At 42.3% G+C, this 20,234-nt stretch overlaps 1 protein-coding gene across 3 annotated transcripts in view; it reads left to right on the forward strand.

The window, feature by feature from the left end:
- Positions 1 to 19,591, forward strand: part of LOC142663222 (microsomal triglyceride transfer protein large subunit-like) — a 72,343-nt gene extending 52,752 nt beyond the window's left edge. For all 3 annotated transcript variants that reach the window (XM_075841695.1, XM_075841696.1, XM_075841697.1), the window contains exons 11-18: positions 512 to 724; positions 5,164 to 5,378; positions 5,604 to 5,701; positions 6,528 to 6,649; positions 7,111 to 7,335; positions 10,008 to 10,132; positions 14,084 to 14,254; positions 19,292 to 19,591. In XM_075841695.1, the coding sequence (XP_075697810.1) occupies positions 512 to 724; positions 5,164 to 5,378; positions 5,604 to 5,701; positions 6,528 to 6,649; positions 7,111 to 7,335; positions 10,008 to 10,132; positions 14,084 to 14,254; positions 19,292 to 19,457 (1,335 nt within the window). In that variant the 3' untranslated portion in view covers positions 19,458 to 19,591. The remainder of the gene's footprint in view (positions 1 to 511; positions 725 to 5,163; positions 5,379 to 5,603; positions 5,702 to 6,527; positions 6,650 to 7,110; positions 7,336 to 10,007; positions 10,133 to 14,083; positions 14,255 to 19,291) is intronic.
- The last annotated feature ends 643 nt before the right edge of the window (positions 19,592 to 20,234 follow it).

Genomic DNA, 20,234 nt, shown 5'->3' on the forward strand with positions numbered 1-20,234 from the left:
TAGGGGTAAGGCGATATCTACAGGGGGTGGCGCTATCTAAATGGGCACTGGGGCTCTATATGGGCACTATCTACATGGACACTGTGTGTGGCACTATCTACAGGAGAACTGTGGAACTATCTATGTGGGCACTGTGACACTAGCTACAGTGGGCACTGTCTGTGGCACTTTGTGGGCACTGGCACTATGTATAGGGACATTGCGGCACGATCTACATGGGCACTGTGGTGTTTTTAGGCGGTTGGGACAAAAAACCCTGACAAATGAAATCCATCCATTTTTTTTAACGGGCATTAAAAATGGATGGCAACAGGATGACAAACGGCCATTAAACAGACAGACACAGACAGACTGGAAATGGATGAAAATTTGGAGACACACGGATGCAAAACGGCCATGAAAAAGTAACAGTTGATCAGTTTTTAATTGCCATTGGTTGTGTGAATGTAGCCAGCAATGACTTAAATATTCGCCTCCAAAGGATCCATATTTCTATTTTTTACTTTTGCAGGATGTTGAACTTGCAAAGGACACACTCCTGGAAGGATTGAATAATGCAGAAGATGAAACGGAAATGAAAATCTACCTTCTGTCTTTGAAGAATGCTCAGCTCCCTGAGACTCTCCCCATCTTACTTCAGTATGCAGCGGAGCACACCGGAGTAGTGTGCAGCACTGCACTATCTGCTCTGCAAGGCTTCCCAGCAGAGATTCTATCTACTGAGGTAGGAGGCTGTTCCGCTGTTGTATTTTCACATACAATGTATAGGTCAAGAACATTCAGATTGTTCTGGATGAATTACAAACTATTTTTTCATGTTATTTGTCTGCCATGATAAGGCAATATTTCTTTACCTGCTGGCACCACTGCAGAGAGTAGCTGCTGCGGACTTTTGAACTTACAGAATACATTTATATTGAACCTGTCAATCAAGTGCAATGCGGTCTTTGATGACGGAATGCTGGGGAACATAAAGTAGAAGCTGATAATAGCATGAAATGTGATATCTTCAAAATTACGCAACTTTCAAGATTCTCACTATTTTTGAAGATGTGTTTGTGGTCAGTGAAAGGGAATAGTTAGAGGTTGAAAACGCTGTTTACAGTTGATGTGTTATATTTGTTCAATATTCCAGCTTCTGGATGTAAATTAGAATGTTCTCATTCACTGACAGCAAGCAGAAATCTAAAAATATAAAAGCTTTAAAATGAAGAAATATAGTCATCATTGCATGCTGCCTTAGCATTGTTTCTAGGGGAGAATACAGTGCCTATAGACGCACCATACAATGGCACACAGACCTTCTGTGCAGCCGACAATACCATATGCATGAGCCCTAAAGAAATAAAAAAAAAGGTCTGATATTACTAGCTATAAAACCTACTACGGAAATCCAAACTGCTAATTTGTGCCAAATTCCTTGTAAGCAGAGCCGATTCTAGCTTTTCTGCTGCCTGAGGTGAAAATTTAGATGGCGCCCCCCAGATTTTGATTGACATCCCCCTGTCTGTTAAACATCACTAGCAGCCTCCTCCAACTCTTGCAGATGCGCCGTTGTACTGGCATGCCGGGAAGAGTACATCGGACTTCTCCCGGCCACAGACAATTTCTCCAATTTGACCGCTCAGATGTCTTCAGCTTCTAACTTTTCAAAAATTTCTTCACCTATAAACGAAGATAAAATTCTCATGATGCCACACACACCTTAAATATACATATAATAGTGGCATACACTGCACATCTAATTATAATAGCACCATACACTGTCCCTGATTATAATAGCACCATACACTGTCACACACACACACACACACACACACACACACACACACACACACACACACACACACAGTGCTCCCTGTAGATAGTGCCCTACATATAGCTCTCGCTGTAGATAGTGCCCTACATATAGCTCCTCTGTAGATAGCGCCCCACATATAGCCCCCTGTAAATAGTGCCCTACATATTGCCCCCTGTAGATAGTGCCCTAAATATAGCCCCCCCCTGTATATAGTGCCTCACATATAGCCCACTATATGTAATGCCCCACATATAGCCCCCCTCTCTATAGTGCCTCACATAGCCCCCTCTATAGATTGTGCCCAACATATAGCCCTCCCCTCCTGTAGATAATGCGACACACACTTTTTAAAGAAATACTCTCCTTGATCCCGTCCTGTGTCAATGCAGGCCTGCTCTATTCTGAGCAGGTTTGCTGGGGCTGAATGATGCAAGCGACACGATGACATCATCGCGACGCTTGCATCGTTGAAAGGCGCTGATTGGCAGGGAAGAATGACTCGCCCCGCCAATCAGCGCCTTTCAAAAACGGAAGCGGCGCGCGTCATCAAAAGGTGTTGATTGGCAGGGCAAGTCATTCTGCGCTGCCAATCAGCGTCATTGTAAGGCGCTAAATGGTCGGGCACGGAACGTGCCAGGCTATTCAGCGCTTATGCATGTAATTGTACCTGCGTTCTATAGACAAAGATACAATTAGTGCAGGAGGGGGAGGCGGCAGCTGGTTTCAGTGCCGCCGCTGTCCCCTCAGAGAGGCAGCAGGCCGTTCTTGTAAGAAAAAGAAATAAGAAAACCTGTACATTTGTATGGATTCTTGCAGGATTTTCTTGGATCTGTATTCCCTTTCATACAGATGTAGCTATCTTTATCGTAATGCATTAAATACACAGTGGCAAGAAATTTTAACTTGACCTTTTCAATGACTTTTCAATGGCTTTTATTGTGTGATATCACACTGCAGCAAGTAGTCAGTCAAGATAAACTTGGCTAAATCTTTATGTACATCGGACTACAGTCCAACCAGAGGAAACACCATTTTTGGTAGAATTCTGGTTCAGCTAGACAAATACATTCAGTAAACAAGCCCTTAGTAATGTCATGGCTGAACATTCCCTCCCCTTGGTACCCCACCTCTCCCCCAATGGTGTTCTGTCATACTGTGTGCAAATACCCATAAAAAACCGTGTCTAATTATAAGTGACATACTGTATCTTACACCAAAAAAACAAGTTATACGTTGGTCAAATAACCTTTACATACACAGCGCTGCCACCACCATACACTACAAAAATAACATTCTGTACACTACATTGCCTAAGTAGCAGTGCCATAGAAAAATACCCCCATACAGCGCTTGGACAATGAATAGTTACTGCTCCATACATAATCTACAATGCTAAATAATGTCTTACTAAAACTGAAGTATAAAATTAGGATTCATGGTAGGCGCAAGCCTTGGGTGCCAGGCCATATGCATCTTTCCTTTAAAGGGAATTTCTGCTCAGACAATGACATATTTTTTAAATCAAATTTTTATTATATGCATATTTGAAAAAAAGTTTATTTTTCCCTTGAAATATTACAGTTTTCACACCGGTCACTAGAGTAGGCACAATATGATGATCTCTGTGGCTCAATTGTCAGATTTGCTGTATAAAATGGCACAGGATGAGAATCATCTCATTATCTCTATTGCGTTACTGTAAGCCTAGATAATGTAGAATAGCATCACTTTAGGGCCTGTTGCCCTTCCGCTAAAGTCTGAGGCAAACTGAAACCTCAGCTTCTGTTTCCCTCACCATTGGACTCCGTCTGCCACCATTGTGACAGGGTTCTGTTGTTTTGACGGAATCGATGTCGTAGTGGCGGATTAAGTAGACCATAGGCCCTGGGCTGTTACTCAAACTTCGGCCACCCTTCCGCACTGCCGCCCTGTCGCGCCGTAACTATTGTTAACACTACCTTTTTGGGCAAGCATTAACAAATGGGTGATACGAGTCCCCTTGTCACAGGGCTGTGTCCCTACATACTGACAGTATCACACTGTGCAGGGACACATCTTCCTGACAGGGGAAATTGTCTATCAGTCCTGGATTGCAGAAAGACTTTTTGTGAAATACAAGGATTTCCTATAATAAACATGTCAGGAGAGGTGACAGATTCTCTCTAAATCTAGTGACTCACAGGTGACGACCTCTCAGATTCTAGTCGTTTTTTCCCCCTCTTTTTTCTTCTCCATCCGGTCCAGAGCTCATTATGACTTTTCCCGGCCATGACCCATTTCTGCAGAATTTGCCACTCAGATATCTGCGGCTCCTCACTTTTCCAACATTTACACACCTATAAACGAAAATAAAATTATCATGGTGCCAGATACTGTGCCTAAATATAGTAGCACTAAACACTGCGCGCCTGAATATAATAATACCATAGACTGTAAAACACCACATACACACAACCCCCTGTACATAGTGCCACACACAGCCCCCTGTATATATCACACATCCCGCTATAGCTAGCACCACACACATCCCCCCGTAGAGAGTGTTACACACAGCTCCCTGTAGAGAGCGCCACACACATACCACTGTGGATAACGCCACACAGCCCCCCCTTGTATATAGTGCTACACAGCCCTAACCCTTTGTACATAGTGTCACACAACCCCCCCTTGTATATAGTGTCACACAGCGCTCCCCCTTTGTATATAGGGCCACACAGCGCTCCCCCTTTGTATATAGGGCCACTTAGCGCTCGCCCTTGTATATATGGCCACATAGTGCTCCCCCCTTGTATATAGTGCACATAGCGCTCCCCTCCCCCCTTGTATATAGGGTCACACAGCACTCCCCCCCCCCTTGTATATAGGTCTACACAGCGCTTCCCCCTTGCATATAGGGCCACATAGCGCTCCCCCTTGTATATAGTGCACACAGCGCTCCCCCTTGTATATAGGGCTACACAACGCTTCCCCCTTGTATATAGGTCTACACAGCGCTTCCCCCTTGCATATAGGGCCACATAGCGCTCCCCCTTGTATATAGTGCACACAGCGCTCCCCCTTGTATATAGGGCTACACAACGCTTCCCCCTTGTATATAGGGCTACACAACACTTCCCCCTTGCATATAGGGCCACATAGCGCTCCCCCCTTGTATATAGTGCACACAGTGCTCCCCCCTTGTATATAGTGCACACCGGGCTCCCCCCTTGTATATAGTGCACACAGCGCTCCCCCCTTGTATATAGTGGTGGAATTACTGTGTTCAATTCTTGGGTATTTAGCCATGTTTTCTGAAGGACACTTCCTTTGCAGTATAGTACATAATGTTTGCATGCATGCAATAATTCATCTTTTGATTTTAGGAGGTGAAGGACACCTTGAGGCAAATCCTCCATCAAACACACCAAGTGTATGATAAAAAGAGTCGGCTTATGGCAGCGGAGACGCTATTGTCTGCAGATTATTCTATGGTGGACCTCAACAGCATCCTCGCGGCTCTGGAATTCATGGACAACGAATCTTCGAGGCTACTTCTCTCCAAACTACATCACAAACTGAAGCTCCATCAACAGTTAATGTAAATCTTACAATACTATGGAATACAGAACACTGTGGAGCGTTAGAAGTACCAAGATTATTCAGGCATTGTTCGATAGAACATTTATAGTTGTGGACTAGAAGGGTCAGGAAAAATGGTAGTGATAAAGTAAAGATCTAGTGATCAATATGCAGAACATGCTAAGTGGTTTACTCTTACACTTACTTAACAAATTCAATGGATACATTTTCATTTGCTACATAGGAAAAATATGAAGTTCCCTTTTAAAGATGGATATCGAAATGACTATTGGACAACCGTGCGAGCAGGGAGATCCACTATGTTTTCTGGACTTTTATCTGGTATGTATTTTGTTGAATAACTTAAAATTAATCTAAGCTACAGATGTAGTTGAGCAGAGTTTGTCATCTTGCAGAACTTGTATCGTGTGTTTGGTTTTAAATAAACATGCTAGTAAACCTACCACATGATTACAACGTACCGATGCTCTAGATAGTATACAAGTTCAGTTCTGCTACATTTCTAGGGTAAAGATTGTTTGGGTGTGGTGCAAGTTTTTGCTTAGCAGGTGCCAATTTCTTTAAAAAAAAAACATTTTTTAATAACCTAGTCCAAGTTTATTTTTTTGTCCGCTCTGAATTTCTTGATTTAACTTTCATCAAGAAAAAGTCACATTCCATTATCATCATACTCCGTAACTTTGCTGCAGGAGCATTGCCCGGCTGCGACTTATGATTATATTATTATTATTATGTATTTTATTATAGAGGATGATCTAGAATACTAAGCCTATACTTTGCGATCAAACTGTTTTTTTTTGCAAAAAAAAAAATGCATTAAAAAACATGAGTTCAATGCACTGTGTGAATAGACCCTTCTGATCAAATGCCAGAGTAAAGGCTGCATATTGCTTTCAAAATCATATGCAGGGACAGCGCATCTGTTGTCTGGCATTGGCATATATTTTCTAATGCTTACGGTGGAAGCAAACTGTCTCGCCTGACCATATCCTATATCTTCACCCCTACTGAATGAATTGGGCACATGAGGCTCTACCAACCCTCTGTACATTTAGCCTAAGAACCTATTCTTGCAATGTATTGACTGTCCTCTAAGATCTAAGGGAACGACCTGTTCCTTCTTAACACGTTTCTTGATGTTTTCCAGCCACCAATGAAGCCGTGTCCACCTATGGTCTGGATCTTTTGTTCACGGAGTCTGGGTTATTGAAGCGGAGCGTATCTGATATCACCCTGTATAATGACCACCACCAGTTTAAGGCTATGCAGGTCAGCTATGAATTCATTTGCAAGTATATATCCGTTATTTATGCCAGTAAACCATTGATTTATATCAGGGGTGGCCGGCACACTGACTTTTGTGAACCACCATAATGGCTAGCTGCCATCGCCTCAAGTCATGGAGTCCTATAAGCACGCAGCACAGCAGATTATTCATGTGTCAATGCAGTTAATGGTATTCCAAGACAATATTTGTGTCCTTGTCTGTCACACTAATTTCTTGTTTGTCATGGGGTCAAAGAGTCAAGAGCCACAGACAGAAACCCAACACCAGCATATGGCCCCCGATCCACACTGTGCCAACCCTGTTATATAGTTCTTTACTTACATGAACAGGAAGTAAACCTGGCATTACCAATACCCACTGTTTCAGCCTGCCCAAGGTACTATTTGTATTATTTAATTCAATTAACTATTGAGTTTATTATATTGTATTCTTTCTTCATAAGGTATCTATTGAAACTAACGGTCTGGAATCCTTAATGGGAGACGGAGAAACCGACAATGAAGGAGAGGATGCAATGGTTGGCATGTCCGCTATCTTGTTAGGCATTCAGTTGCGACCCGTTGTGTTTTTCAGTGGGTACATGGATTTAGTGTCCAAAGTATTTTCAAGCAGTGGAGAACCAAGTAATGTTGTCAAAGGGAATATATTGATGGTCGATTATCTTCAGGTACGGTCACATTTTTATTGCAATAACGTATCAAACAAAAAATGAAGTGACTTTGCAAAAAGTCTGGACTAGAAATCTGTCCGTGTATTAGTCCCTTAATATGCAGCAATATTCCTTAGCACCGCCAGTGTGAGAAGATTTGCACCATTGGTGCTGGATTCCACCGTTCCCCCACTATACAATACAATACAATCCACTACACCAAACTCCGGATTCTTTACTCCAATAGTGTTTTTATTCCATGATACAAAGATACGCAAAATCAAAGCCATGTTTGATTGAAGAATCGTGAGTCTGGTGCAGTGGTACTCCTCGCTGGATTGTTGTGCATTAGACCCTACTGTACCGCTGTATGCAGAGGCGGGCACCGACTGCAGAGGGCCCCTGTGCAAAGAATGTGGCTGGGCCCCCATAACCTGACGACGCACGTGCTCATGTACAACTATACAAATCTATAATGCACATTTATTACTAGTTTAGAGCACAAATAACAAACATAAATAATGCAAATAATTGTCATATTTAAAGAGTCGCTGTCACCACATTATAAGTGCCCTATCTCCTACATAATGTGATCGGCTGTAATGTAGATAACAGTGGTTTTTATTTTGAAAAACAATCACTGCACAATCACGCTGGAACAATGGGAAGTGCATGACGCTGATTGGTCACTGATTGGTCAGCGTCATACACTTCTCTACACAACGCCCAGTTTGTAAAAAGTAAAAACACGCCCAGTTGTCTATTAAGAAACTAATTAGCATAAATCTAAAATTGTTTATAACTTGGTCAAAAATGATCGATAGGGCACTTATAATCTGGTGACAGCGCCTCTTTAAATATGGAAATTATTTGCATTATTCATGTTTGTTACTCGTGTTCTAAACTAGTAATAAATGTGCATTATAGATTTGTATAGTTTTACATGCGCGCGGGCGTAGTCAGGTTATGGGGGGCCCAGGCACATTCTTTGCACAGGGGCCCTCTGCAGTCGGCACTTATAATGTGGTGACAGAGCCTCTTTAACAACTGAGTATAACACAAAGCACTCGTGTAACTGACTTATAATGACTTTATCTTGCTCATTGCACTGTCACTTATCAAGCACGACTAACATGCAATACTTCACCTATAGGAATGCAATAGTGCTGGACCGAGGAAGGGATGACAGACAAGTTTAATTTTTTTTTTTTTAAATAAATACTTGCAATTCTAATAACCAATACACTAGTATAAGTAAAGTTACTTTATACAAAAAAATACTATAACCAAAGTAGTAAACCAATAATAAAATAAGTGTATTTGTGGTGGTGAAGTGCACCCCATACAGTTCTTATGGGGGACATCACAGTGTGGTGACCACACAGTGAGTGAAAACTTTAAAGGGGTTTGCCCATCTTGGACATTTATGGCATATAAACATCCGATAGATGCAGGTCCCACCTCTGGGACACACACCTGTCTCTAGAACTGGGCCCCCTAAACCTTGTTCTGCCTTTCTCGGCTCCCGCTGCGTTCCAGACACTTTCTGATTAGATGGTCTGGAGTTACTCCCATAGAAGTGAATGGTATCAATAACATGTGTGAAGGAAGGGGGTCCGATCGTTGAGTTGCCGAAAGTGCACAGGGAGGGAAGAAAGGCCCCCCTCCTTCTGCCGCACGGCCGTGACGATCTACGTCCCAATCTACGTGCACAGTTTTTTGGGCAGCTGTGCGGGCCCCCACCTCTTCCGGGCCCCTGTGCAGCCAAACAGGCTGCACCGGTGATATGTCCGCCCCTGTCTGTATGCCTCTGATTTGTATATGGAATCTGACCAAAAAAACCAAAAACATGCCATGCGCCATCAGATGCCGCATTATAGAGGTTTTCTCACATTGAAGGGGTCATACAGGCATGCAGAGTGCCCACAGCTCCGTTGTACGGGACTTAGTTTTCCTCAGTATATACCTTGTGCACAAAACTCTGACTTTCATCCGGTTTTATTATTTCTATGCTGATTCATCCGCACTGGTCCCTCTTCCCTACCTATACGTTGCAGTTTAACAGGACGGTCTCATGTGGTAGTAGTGCTTTTAGGCCAATACATATTCTAGGATTAGAGCCAGAACTATGAGCCCGGTCCTTCACCTTCTTTGTTTGGTTGCCATATTGCTGAAAACCAACAGTGATCTGAAAATCTAACACCCGGGGTGGAAACTTGACCAGACTAAGCACCCGCTTTTATTCTGCTATACTGGCTGCAGTGAGCCCTGGGTGCTGCATGTTCTTGTATGATTATTATTGCCAGTTACATCATCATTTCTACCTAGTTGCAGCTAGAACACGTGTGTGATGTGTCCTGCAGCTTTTGTGTCCTGTCCCGTGGTTTCCTGTAATATCTGCAGGGGCTGCTTGCAGTTTTAGGGGCCCTGCACGCGGCCGTATTAGGGAACATTAGTCTATAAGAAAGGCAGTACTCATAAACCGCTATGGGTCCATACTGTGGCTCTTGTGGCTCAGATTCTATATTTCATTTTACTAAAGGATTCACATGGACCATTAAGGTATTCTTCTCCACCATATGGCGGCAGATGGAGTGTATTACGGATTGTATTGCATTCTACTTTCTTACATTCCTTTCTTGCAATAAGCCTCTAATGAGAATATTTTTTTTTTCTGCTCCATTTTCTAGTGGTTACCACTGCAGTCCGGGCTCCAGGCCATTGTCCAGTATCAGGTTGCACTTGGACTAGATATCTCATCCAACATTGATGTCAGCATTTGGGATCAGCAGTCAAAAACCAACATCAATACCAAGTATGAATTATGTTAACATTGTTTATGTATGCTTTAATAGATTTTTATTGGGGTAACAGTAAAGAATAAGAGTGGCTACAAAGTTTTCTCTCTGGAGGACCCATGCGTTACAAATGGTGGCGCTGTAGGGGAATTGAAAACTTCAAGTGAATGGGAGGCAGTTGTAATACTGTGCTCCGCCGCTAGGGATGTGTTGGCATTGTACAGAATCGGGCTGTGTAAGAAATAAAGGGGAAGCAGCGTACTCCTTTAAGCAGATTGGTGGGGGTTCCATGAGTTGGACCACTACCGATCAGATATCGATGGCCTCTCCAGAGGCCATCAATTTTATTTCACTGTAAAACCCCTCTAAACCTACGTAAAGGAATTTCAAGAAAGGTGGAGAAATCCTTTTCACGCTGAAGATACTTCAGTTGGGCGTTCAGGTTTTACTTTATCCACAAGGGGGCACCATTGTTGCATCGGTGGAACTTTTTGTTCCTCCGCTGTTTTTTAAATTGATGGAGCTGTAAATTAACATGCTGTTGTAGATGATCTTTGTGAGATTTAAACTTGAAAGTGAACCCATTAACTCAACACCAGTCTCTGCGTGATGTTTTATCTTATTAAATAATGTGTCACATCTTTGTAATATATATATATCATTGCATAAGGCAGGGATAGGATAATGTTGACAGGCTGAGAGAAACCGAAGATGAGTGCCAGGACTAAAGGCAGGGATCAGATAAAATATCCTCTGCTTGGCGTTTACTGGCAAAAGAAAAGTTATTTAACCGACCGTCGACCTAAATGAAACACTCCTATTAGCCAAGTACAAAGCATACATAAAAGTGATGGTAAAGGGGGGGGGGGGGGACAAAAACCAAAATATTTTTAGCCCTAAAATGGAATTCAGGCCTTTATTAAGAGCATTCAGTATCCATGTCACGCTGGGTCCATACTGTGCGTCTATGTGCTTCCGATTTTACATAGAGACACAAATTCACGGCTCCAGCTCAGGCCGTAATATCACAAGTACTTACCCCTAGAAGCATTTATTTCAGGGGAGAATACGACGACTTGTTCACAGGATTTCTATCCGACCGTATATTTATAGACAGTCTGCGCCATCAGTTTCACGTGGTCTCTTGTCCGGTTTTAGTGGGATTCCTTCCTCCTGTATATTCATGTTCAGTTAAAGATCATGTAAGTCATCCCTCTACTACTCTACAAGCCTGTTACTGTACAGTTTACGCCATTCCTTCCTTTAGTGCACATCGAAATTTTACAAACTTCAATATTGTACAGTTCTGAGCACAAATGTAGTCCCTGCAGTCAAGTCTTGTCTGGATTTGTATTATTTATACGTAGGACAAATACATCAGCATTGAAAGAGTCATTTTCTATTAGAAATCCTTCGGCTCTTTAAGATCTGCACCGCAAAAGTTCACACGCATCGTAAATACAGCGGATTGTCTGAAATGGATTTGTTGCAGAAAATCCGCAGCATAATGCAGTAGCCGAGAAGTGGATGACTATGAACAAATCCCCTCCACACGCGGAGTAAATGATGAGCAAAAAGGCGCTCAGAAATTTACCTGCGGTGCGTCTTTTTTAATCTGCAGCGTGTCAATTGTATTTGGGCAGTCGCTGCTTATTTGTTGTGAGTTTTCGACATTAAAATCAATGGGGAGTTACAACCCGCAACAAATAACAGATGTTTTGCGGCAGAAAAGCTGCAAATCTGCTGCAAAGATCGGAACTCCGAGAGAAAATAAATCTTCTACCAGAATTCTGTGCTTCTTCGTCCAGGCCGGCCTCCTGGGATGACCCATGTGGAACGTTTTCACAGGAGGCCGGCCTGCAGGACATCAGAGGAACGCGTCACCATGGCTACGAGTAAGTTTGAAACTTTTTTTATGTGCAGTTTTCCGCAGTGGACAATCCGGACAAAAAACTGAACCATAATTTGTTGCGTTTTTTTCGGCCGGAATTCCCTGCGGCGCCCAGGGCATTTACGCTGTTGCTTTAACGCAGCGTATCCACCCTGTGTGAACGTAGCCTATTGATTGTAGATGTAGTGTAAAGTTACCCATGAGGGTCCTAGGAGCTAGAAGTGGGTCTCATTTTGTAGCAGCTGCAGGACTTAGTACCCCATAATACTGTATTCACAGGTCTGTTCAATTTTTACATCAAAATTCTGCAAAGACATATGGGAGAGTGGATATTTTGAACGTGATGTGAAAGGGTCTCATTGATGATTTTGGGTTTTGAGCAAATAGTTTTTTCGTTGTCTAATGAAAAGTTATACAATTTTCTATTATATTTGGTGTATCAGTTCCTCACATTTTTCAAGATCTCTACTTGCTGTTTTTGAATGGAAAACTTCAGTGTTTACTTCAAGGGAATAAAAACCTGTCCTGGTCATGTGATGGACACACAGGTGCACGACTCGTTACAAGACACAGCTCTGATAACTGTACTGTAATAAACCTGTCCTGGTCATGTGATGTACACACAGGTGCACGGCTCGTTACAAGACACAGCTCTGATAACTGTACTGTAATAAACCTGTCCTGGTCATGTGATGTACACACAGGTGCACGGCTCGTTACAAGACACAGCTCTGATAACTGTACTGTAATAAACCTGTCCTGGTCATGTGATGAACACACAGGTGCACGGCTTGTTACAAGACATCGCTCTGATAACTGTACTGTAATAAACCTGTCCTGGTCATGTGATAGACACACAGGTGCACGGCTCGTTATAAGACACAGCTCTGATAACTGTAATAAACCTGTCCTGGTCATGTGATGGACACACAGGTGCATGGCTCGTTACAAGACCTCGCTCTGATAACTGTACTGTAATAAACCTGTCCTGGTCATGTGATGGACACACGGGTGCACGGCTCGTTACAAGACACAGCTCTGATAACTGTACTGTAATAAACCTGTCCTGGTCATGTGATGGACACACAGGTGCACGGCTCGTTACAAAACACAGCTCTGATAACTGTACTGTAATAAACCTGTCCTGGTCATGTGATGGACACACAGGTGCACGGCTCGTTACAAGACACAGCTCTGATAACTGTACTGTAATAAACCTGTCCTGGTCATGTGATGGACACACGGGTGCACGGCTCGTTACAAGACACAGCTCTGATAACTGTACTGTAATAAACCTGTCCTGGTCATGTGATGGACACACGGGTGCACGGCTCGTTACAAGACACAGCTCTGATAACTGTACTGTAATAAACCTGTCCTGGTCATGTGATGGACACACAGGTGCACGGCTCGTTACAAGACACAGCTCTGATAACTGTACTGTAATAAACCTGTCCTGGTCATGTGATGGACACACAGGTGCACGGCTCGTTACAAAACACAGCTCTGATAACTGTACTGTAATAAACCTGTCCTGGTCATGTGATGGACACACGGGTGCACGGCTCGTTACAAGACACAGCTCTGATAACTGTACTGTAATAAACCTGTCCTGGTCATGTGATGGACACACGGGTGCACGGCTCGTTATAAGACACAGCTCTGATAACTGTACTGTAATAAACCTGTCCTGGTCATGTGATGGACACACAGGTGCACGGCTCGTTACAAAACACAGCTCTGATAACTGTACTGTAATAAACCTGTCCTGGTCATGTGATGGACACACGGGTGCACGGCTCGTTACAAGACACAGCTCTGATAACTGTACTGTAATAAACCTGTCCTGGTCATGTGATGGACACACGGGTGCACGGCTCGTTACAAGACACAGCTCTGATAACTGTACTGTAAGAAATCGTGCACTTGTGTGTCTAATTATAAAAAAAAAAAACCCTGCTTGGTTGGAAACGTGCACATATCCTTCATCTGAGGTTTATATATTTTAATAATTTTACCTATATAAAAAAAAAAATCAATTGTAATCGATTTTTATTTCCTTTTATCCCTAACGTAGAGTTGGTCTTGTCCTAGACTTCATGACAGAAATTGATACCTCCTTCTTCCATGTGTCTATAAAGGCCGAGGCCGATGCAGAAACCACTGTAGGTTTGGACTCAATAATGCAGTTTGCAGGTTCTGAGTCACAGATGTGCCTTGAGCTACGACAAGATGACATGCCGTACAGGTAAAGTAAAGCTTATTTTTCAATATCTCTGCTTGCTGTCAGCTAATGAAAAAGCCATCCCAATCATGTTTAGATTTGCAGGGCCCATTACAACAAAGATCTTGTAATGAGCCTTGCATCTTATTTTTACATCTTTGGCTAGGTTTACCCATCTTTTCTACAAAATCTTAGTACATGGATCTAGGCATCCAGCCAGCACGGTTCTTCTGCTTGAGCTGAGGTTCATTTAAAACAAATAATCGATAGTTTCGCATAAAATCAACCACGAAAAGCCAGTTTATCTGACTGCAAATTGCAACACTGATAACGTTAGAAAAATGAAGGGACCTGGAGGGGGGAAGAGGAGTGGTGAGGTGAGGACATGTTGTTTTTTGTTTTTTTTTATAATCTTCTGGGTGAAGGGGGAGAACAGAGAGGGGCACTGAAAGATACAACACATTTATGAAGAGGCTTTTGTCTCTTCATAAATGTCTTGAAGTTAACCCCCGGTTCTTTCTTTCCATTAAGAATGGCGTATGAAACGCTGGTCTTAATAATTCCCCCCCCCCCCAATGGGGCCACACTGTACCTTCTTATGTCTCCTATTTTATACAGTTTGTTTTCTCATTTGAATGTTGGATGATGTTCCATCTGATGCTGTTTTATGGGGATATTCTTCCCTAGAAGCTTAGCATCATAATTCCAGTATTAGGTGATATATGGAGCGCTGTACAGAAACACATTGAGTGCCTATGGCGCCGTAGTATGGAACGGCAAGGACTCCATGTGGTTCTGTTCTGCCGTATTCATGAACCCTAAGGCCTCAATCAAACTTTCACTATCTGTTCTGGTCTGATCTGATGAATCCTGTTGTCTTTTACATTATGTGGATGGCTGGGTGCGTGTGTCTCACTTGCCTGGAGTAGAGATGGCAGAGACCGGGTAATGTTTCTGTCAATATTCTGCTGGGAAACTTTGGGTCATGGCATTTATGTGAATTATATTTTGACATGTACCGCCTGCCTATACATTGTTGTAGACCAAATACACTACTTTATGGCAATGGCTTTCCCTAAAAGCAGCGGCCTCTCTAAGCAGGAGAAAGAGTTCCAGGTCTTAACTTGGCCTCCATATTACCCAGGTCTCAAACCAGGCGAGCATCTATATGGGATGTTCTGGAAAATCCAAGTCCGATCCATGGAGTCCCCAACTCACAACTTATAAGACTTAAAGGATCTGCCGCTAATGTCTTGTGCCCGATACCAAACAGAGGTCTTGTAAAGTTCATGCTTTAAAGGGTCAGATTTTTTTATTTTTTTTTGCGGCATGACGTAGACCTTTTCATTATTGGTTAGGTGGTTTTCATATTATAGCTGAACGGTCCGTCCATCCATCCATCCATCCATCCATCCCAGGAGGTACACTTAAGGGTATGTTCACACGGAGGAATTTTGCAGAATTCGCAAAATTCCGCCTACTATTCATTTCAATGGGAGTCGGACGCTTCTTTTTCCCGCTAGCTGATTATTTCAGATTGCGCAAAAAAGAAGCATCCTGCTCGATCTTTGGGTGGATTCTGCCCGAACCTCGCATTTAATGTCAATGGGAGGGAGGAATCTTCCTGTCGTCAGCAGGAATAGTTCCGCAGCAGGGTTTGCGGCGGGAGCCGCCACGCAAAGTCCGCCGTGTGAACTAGCCCTAATGTGTTTATGTAGAGGAAGTCATGCAAGAGAGAGTACACCGTTCACAAAATACGTACAAGTAAAATAAACCTCATTTTTTCAAAACATTTTTAGGCGTAAGTTTTTTGTCTGTGGTTATTATCCTACATCTACCGTATATAAAGCCAATTTCTTTGATGCTATGCACATAAAAGAATTCCCCTAAACGACAATGTAATGTACACTGTTCTTTTAAATCTTACAGCTGCTTTATAGATAATGGTTATAAAATAATAATATTGCAATATATAAATAAAATATTTGCAATAAATGCCTTGAAGCATAGCACAAAAGGCCACTTTTATCTTTTGCATTATTTACCAATTGTTCAATTTTCTCTGTTGTAATAGCCACCAAGAGTTATATCTCCCCAGACAAAATATGACTCCTGCTCCTATAAGACTGCTGATAACACACAGATGAGAGAACTCTAGTTACCAATAGTCTGCTTTATCACAACAGTCAAGAGCCGTTCATGTTCATAGGGAATTACATATCTCCGCTTTCTGTGGCAAAATCATTTTAAAGCCAAAGTCCTAGAGGAAAATGAACAGTTTACAAATCACAGATCCATGTGCTGCATTACAGGGGTGCCCGCACGTTGTTTCATGTCAGATATTGGGGGAGAAAATACATTACGCCTGTCACCTTTCATGTCTGTTTTTATTTTATTCCGCCAGGTGTCAGTTTGCAATCTATAGTGTTAAGTCCAGGGCCGGCCTTAGGTTTGTTGGTGCCCAATGAAGTACCTTCTCTTGACACATTCCTTTATGGCGTACCATATTTTGCCCAAATTAAACAATGATAAAGTGCCCAGATAACATTGCTGCAGGGTGCCCAAATAACATCGCCAGAGTTGCCTAAAAAAACCACTGTCCAATCAAACTGTAGCTGTTGGATGTGTAAGTTTCGGATTCCCAAGCAATTAGCTGCCCCCTACAGAAGTGAAAAGTGAAGCGCCCTGTGCGACCGCTCAAGTCGCAAAACTCTAAGGTCAGCCATGGTTATATCCATCTGTCCTAGAGAATACTAAACAAGCACATGTTACACGACTGAGCCAAGTGACTAGGGTGGATCATGACTCCAATGTGTATTCAGTAATGTCGCTTGAAGCCGCACAAAAAAGTGAGATGGTGTCATCCCTCCTATGGGTTTTATGTGAGTTTAGCGGGAATACTTAAGCTAAGTAGTCACCATAGCTAAGCCCAGAAATATGCTAGCCATAAAAGACAGTAATGGTGCCAGGTATAATGCTGGCACTTATAAATGATCTTCTGGCTCCAGAGAGAGGCACTCCTACCTTCATAATAAGGAATGAGTTATGGTATTATAGGAGTATTGGTAAAATTACCATTCATGTTTTATATGCACATATGGACCAAAGTCTTAGGCGGTAACATCCTACTTACACTTATCAGTGCCACAGGTGGGACCTCTACTCATTGTAAGGCATCATTGGGGTCAGCGATAAACAAGTATTTTACTATAAATATACATTAGGAAATTACATTCTACACATTACACTTTGTAAATAAACAACATCATGTGGCTCAAATGCACTTGCTAGGTTGTGTTTTTATATTGATTAAAAAAGTCAAGTATTTAGAACTGCTCTTTAAACTAATTGCTCTTTGTCTTTGAGCCATCGAATGGACAATTAACATTTATCCACAGGTTAGGTGATAATTGGCTGATCGCTAGGGCCCCACCGATTGCGAGGTTCTGTATTTTAGATTATAAGTTCTTATGGGCAGGGACCTCTCTCCTTCTGTCTTATTGTTTGTTCATTTGTTTTGATTACTTGTCCAAATGTAAAGCGCAATGTTATATGTTGGTGCTCTATTTAGAGATTATTATTTATTCTCAAAGTTATAGACCCTAAATAATGCATGTAATGCTTTCCCACCACAGGTATAATACACACAGCCTGAGGGGTTTGCGCCCTCAGCGATCGGCTATAGCCTGCTGAAAGGAGTGCCAAATATATATGGTTATTTGGCAACATATGGCACTGTTGTTTGGGCGCCATAATGGATAGTAAAAAGTCATATCACACCACAGGGGTAATGACCAAAGTAAAGTAACAGTACAGGACTAAAAGTCACAATGATGTCACAGCAGTGGAGTAACTACCGCTGTAGCAGCCATTGCAGCTGCTACGGGCCCTCGGCAGGAGGGGGCCCGTGATGGAATGCGGCATGGGCCCTCCATTCGTGGTGGTGCCGCTAGCAGCCGCTATGGCTGCTACAGTGGTAGTGATGCCGCATTTAATAGTATCTGCGTCCTCGGGATGAAGATACTATTGAACACTATGGCAGAGCAGGGAGGTATCTCTCTACTCTGCCATTTACTAGGCTACGGGCCACAGAAACCCTGCACAGGCAGGCGTGATGACGTCACTGGATCACGCCGGCCTATGCAAGGATACCGTCGGCATTGATTCGCTCCATTCGTCACGGTAACGGGGCATAGGTGAGTATGACGGTTTTTGTTTTAGTTGTGAGCCAGTGTGATAAATTCGGTTAATCAAGTCTAATTCTAAGACAAGCTAGTCTAAGCCAAAACCTTTTTTATTTTCAATTCTTTTTTTATTAGTTTTTCAGAAAAAGGGTGTACAAAGTTGACCAACTAGGTCCAGGAGAAAAACCATGAAGTAGATGTAACAGGAGTGGTAGTAAAATATTACATAAATGTCGTATTACTCCACATCAGTCAGTATTAAATTAGCTATGTCTAAATTTAACAGTTTTACTAAAGTGAATTTGATGTCACAAATGATGTCATAGCACAGGCATAATAATGCACAGCATAAAAATACAAGAATAATGTGCACAGCGATTAAAAAAAGATTAAATGGAGTCTTCCCCATAAGCATTGAAAACCTCCACAACACGGTTTCTGGTAGAACATGGCAATTTTTTTTAATAAAGAATCAGACAGAAGAAAACTCCATAAGCCTTTGTATGAAATTAGATTACAATGTAAACATAGTCGGATTGTGTCCTAAGTAGTGGCGGTTGAGGGGCCCCCATCTGAACTTGTGCACCAGGGTCTATGAGCCTTTAGCTACGCCTCTCGTAGCCCCCTCTGTGCACAATGCTACTCCAGGCCCTGCCCCGTTCAGTACTGCGGCTCAATTCACTTGATGGGTATTACTGTAAATTCTCCGTCGTATGGGATATGTGACTTAAATATGATTAAATTATTTTCTTTATAAGAAACACAGGCATGTTCTATTATATTATAATTCTACACTATAAGTGAATTTATTAAAAACAAAAAAAATCTAGATATTTATTGCTTTTAACATTTTGCCTCTTTTTATTTTTTTTTGCAGCGAAACCTATATTCTAACAGAAACTTTTCCAGCAAGCAACACAACACATACTGTAAGGAAACGAAGAACGTTTACTCTGTGGGGGCGAGATTTTCCCTTTCATAATGCAAACTCTGAGATGTGTAGGACATTGAAGGAGGCTGAGGATTTCAGCACTATTGTCTGACAGCAGCAGGCATCTATTACAGCTCCGTCTCGAGGAGCCACACTAATTACCAGAGCCGTGGACCCAACTTGTCACACAACAGCAGAATGACTATGTAATTTGAGGAGGTCAATAAAATCAATTTAGAAGGGAAATCAGTTTGTGCCGGTATTCTTCATCATACAGATACTCACAGCGCATACCTACTGTCACGGGAATGTTTCATATTCCGAACCACAGAAGGCGAAAAGCGAGGTGCGTTGTTTACAAGAATCCCTGCACCGAGCTGTCCTACCATGCAGATAACATTGAGTCTCACTTACAAGCGACCATGTCACATGGTAAATAAAAAGTCTGAACCCCTGATCGTTGTAATTGAAGCTATTGCGCTACAGAAGTATGTGTGGCCGCCAAATTCAAAATATTTTTATCGTATGTTTTACATATTGAAATCGTGCACATTATGATTCTGTATCGAAAAAGTAATGTATATACTATAGGACATTTTGTGAAGTTTCTTTATACTTATGCAATGACGATAACAAAAACTTTTACCCAGATTTTATCCTTCCATTTTGTTAGGGTTTGTTAAAGGGGTTGTTGTAATCTGGATAACTCTTTAGAATGTAGATGCATTGGCGATCAACTGATCGCCGCAGGCCCGGCTTCTCTAACCTCTGATGATATCAGTTAATATTACCAGAGGAAGCTCGGTGCGCCTACTCAAATGAATGGGCAACTACCGTATATAATAGGTGGCTGCATTAAGTTTTCCAGAGTTAAACCTGCTCTTTGCAG

The sequence above is a fragment of the Rhinoderma darwinii genome, chromosome 11, assembly GCF_050947455.1.
Source record: "Rhinoderma darwinii isolate aRhiDar2 chromosome 11, aRhiDar2.hap1, whole genome shotgun sequence".
Lineage (NCBI taxonomy): Eukaryota > Metazoa > Chordata > Amphibia > Anura > Rhinodermatidae > Rhinoderma > Rhinoderma darwinii.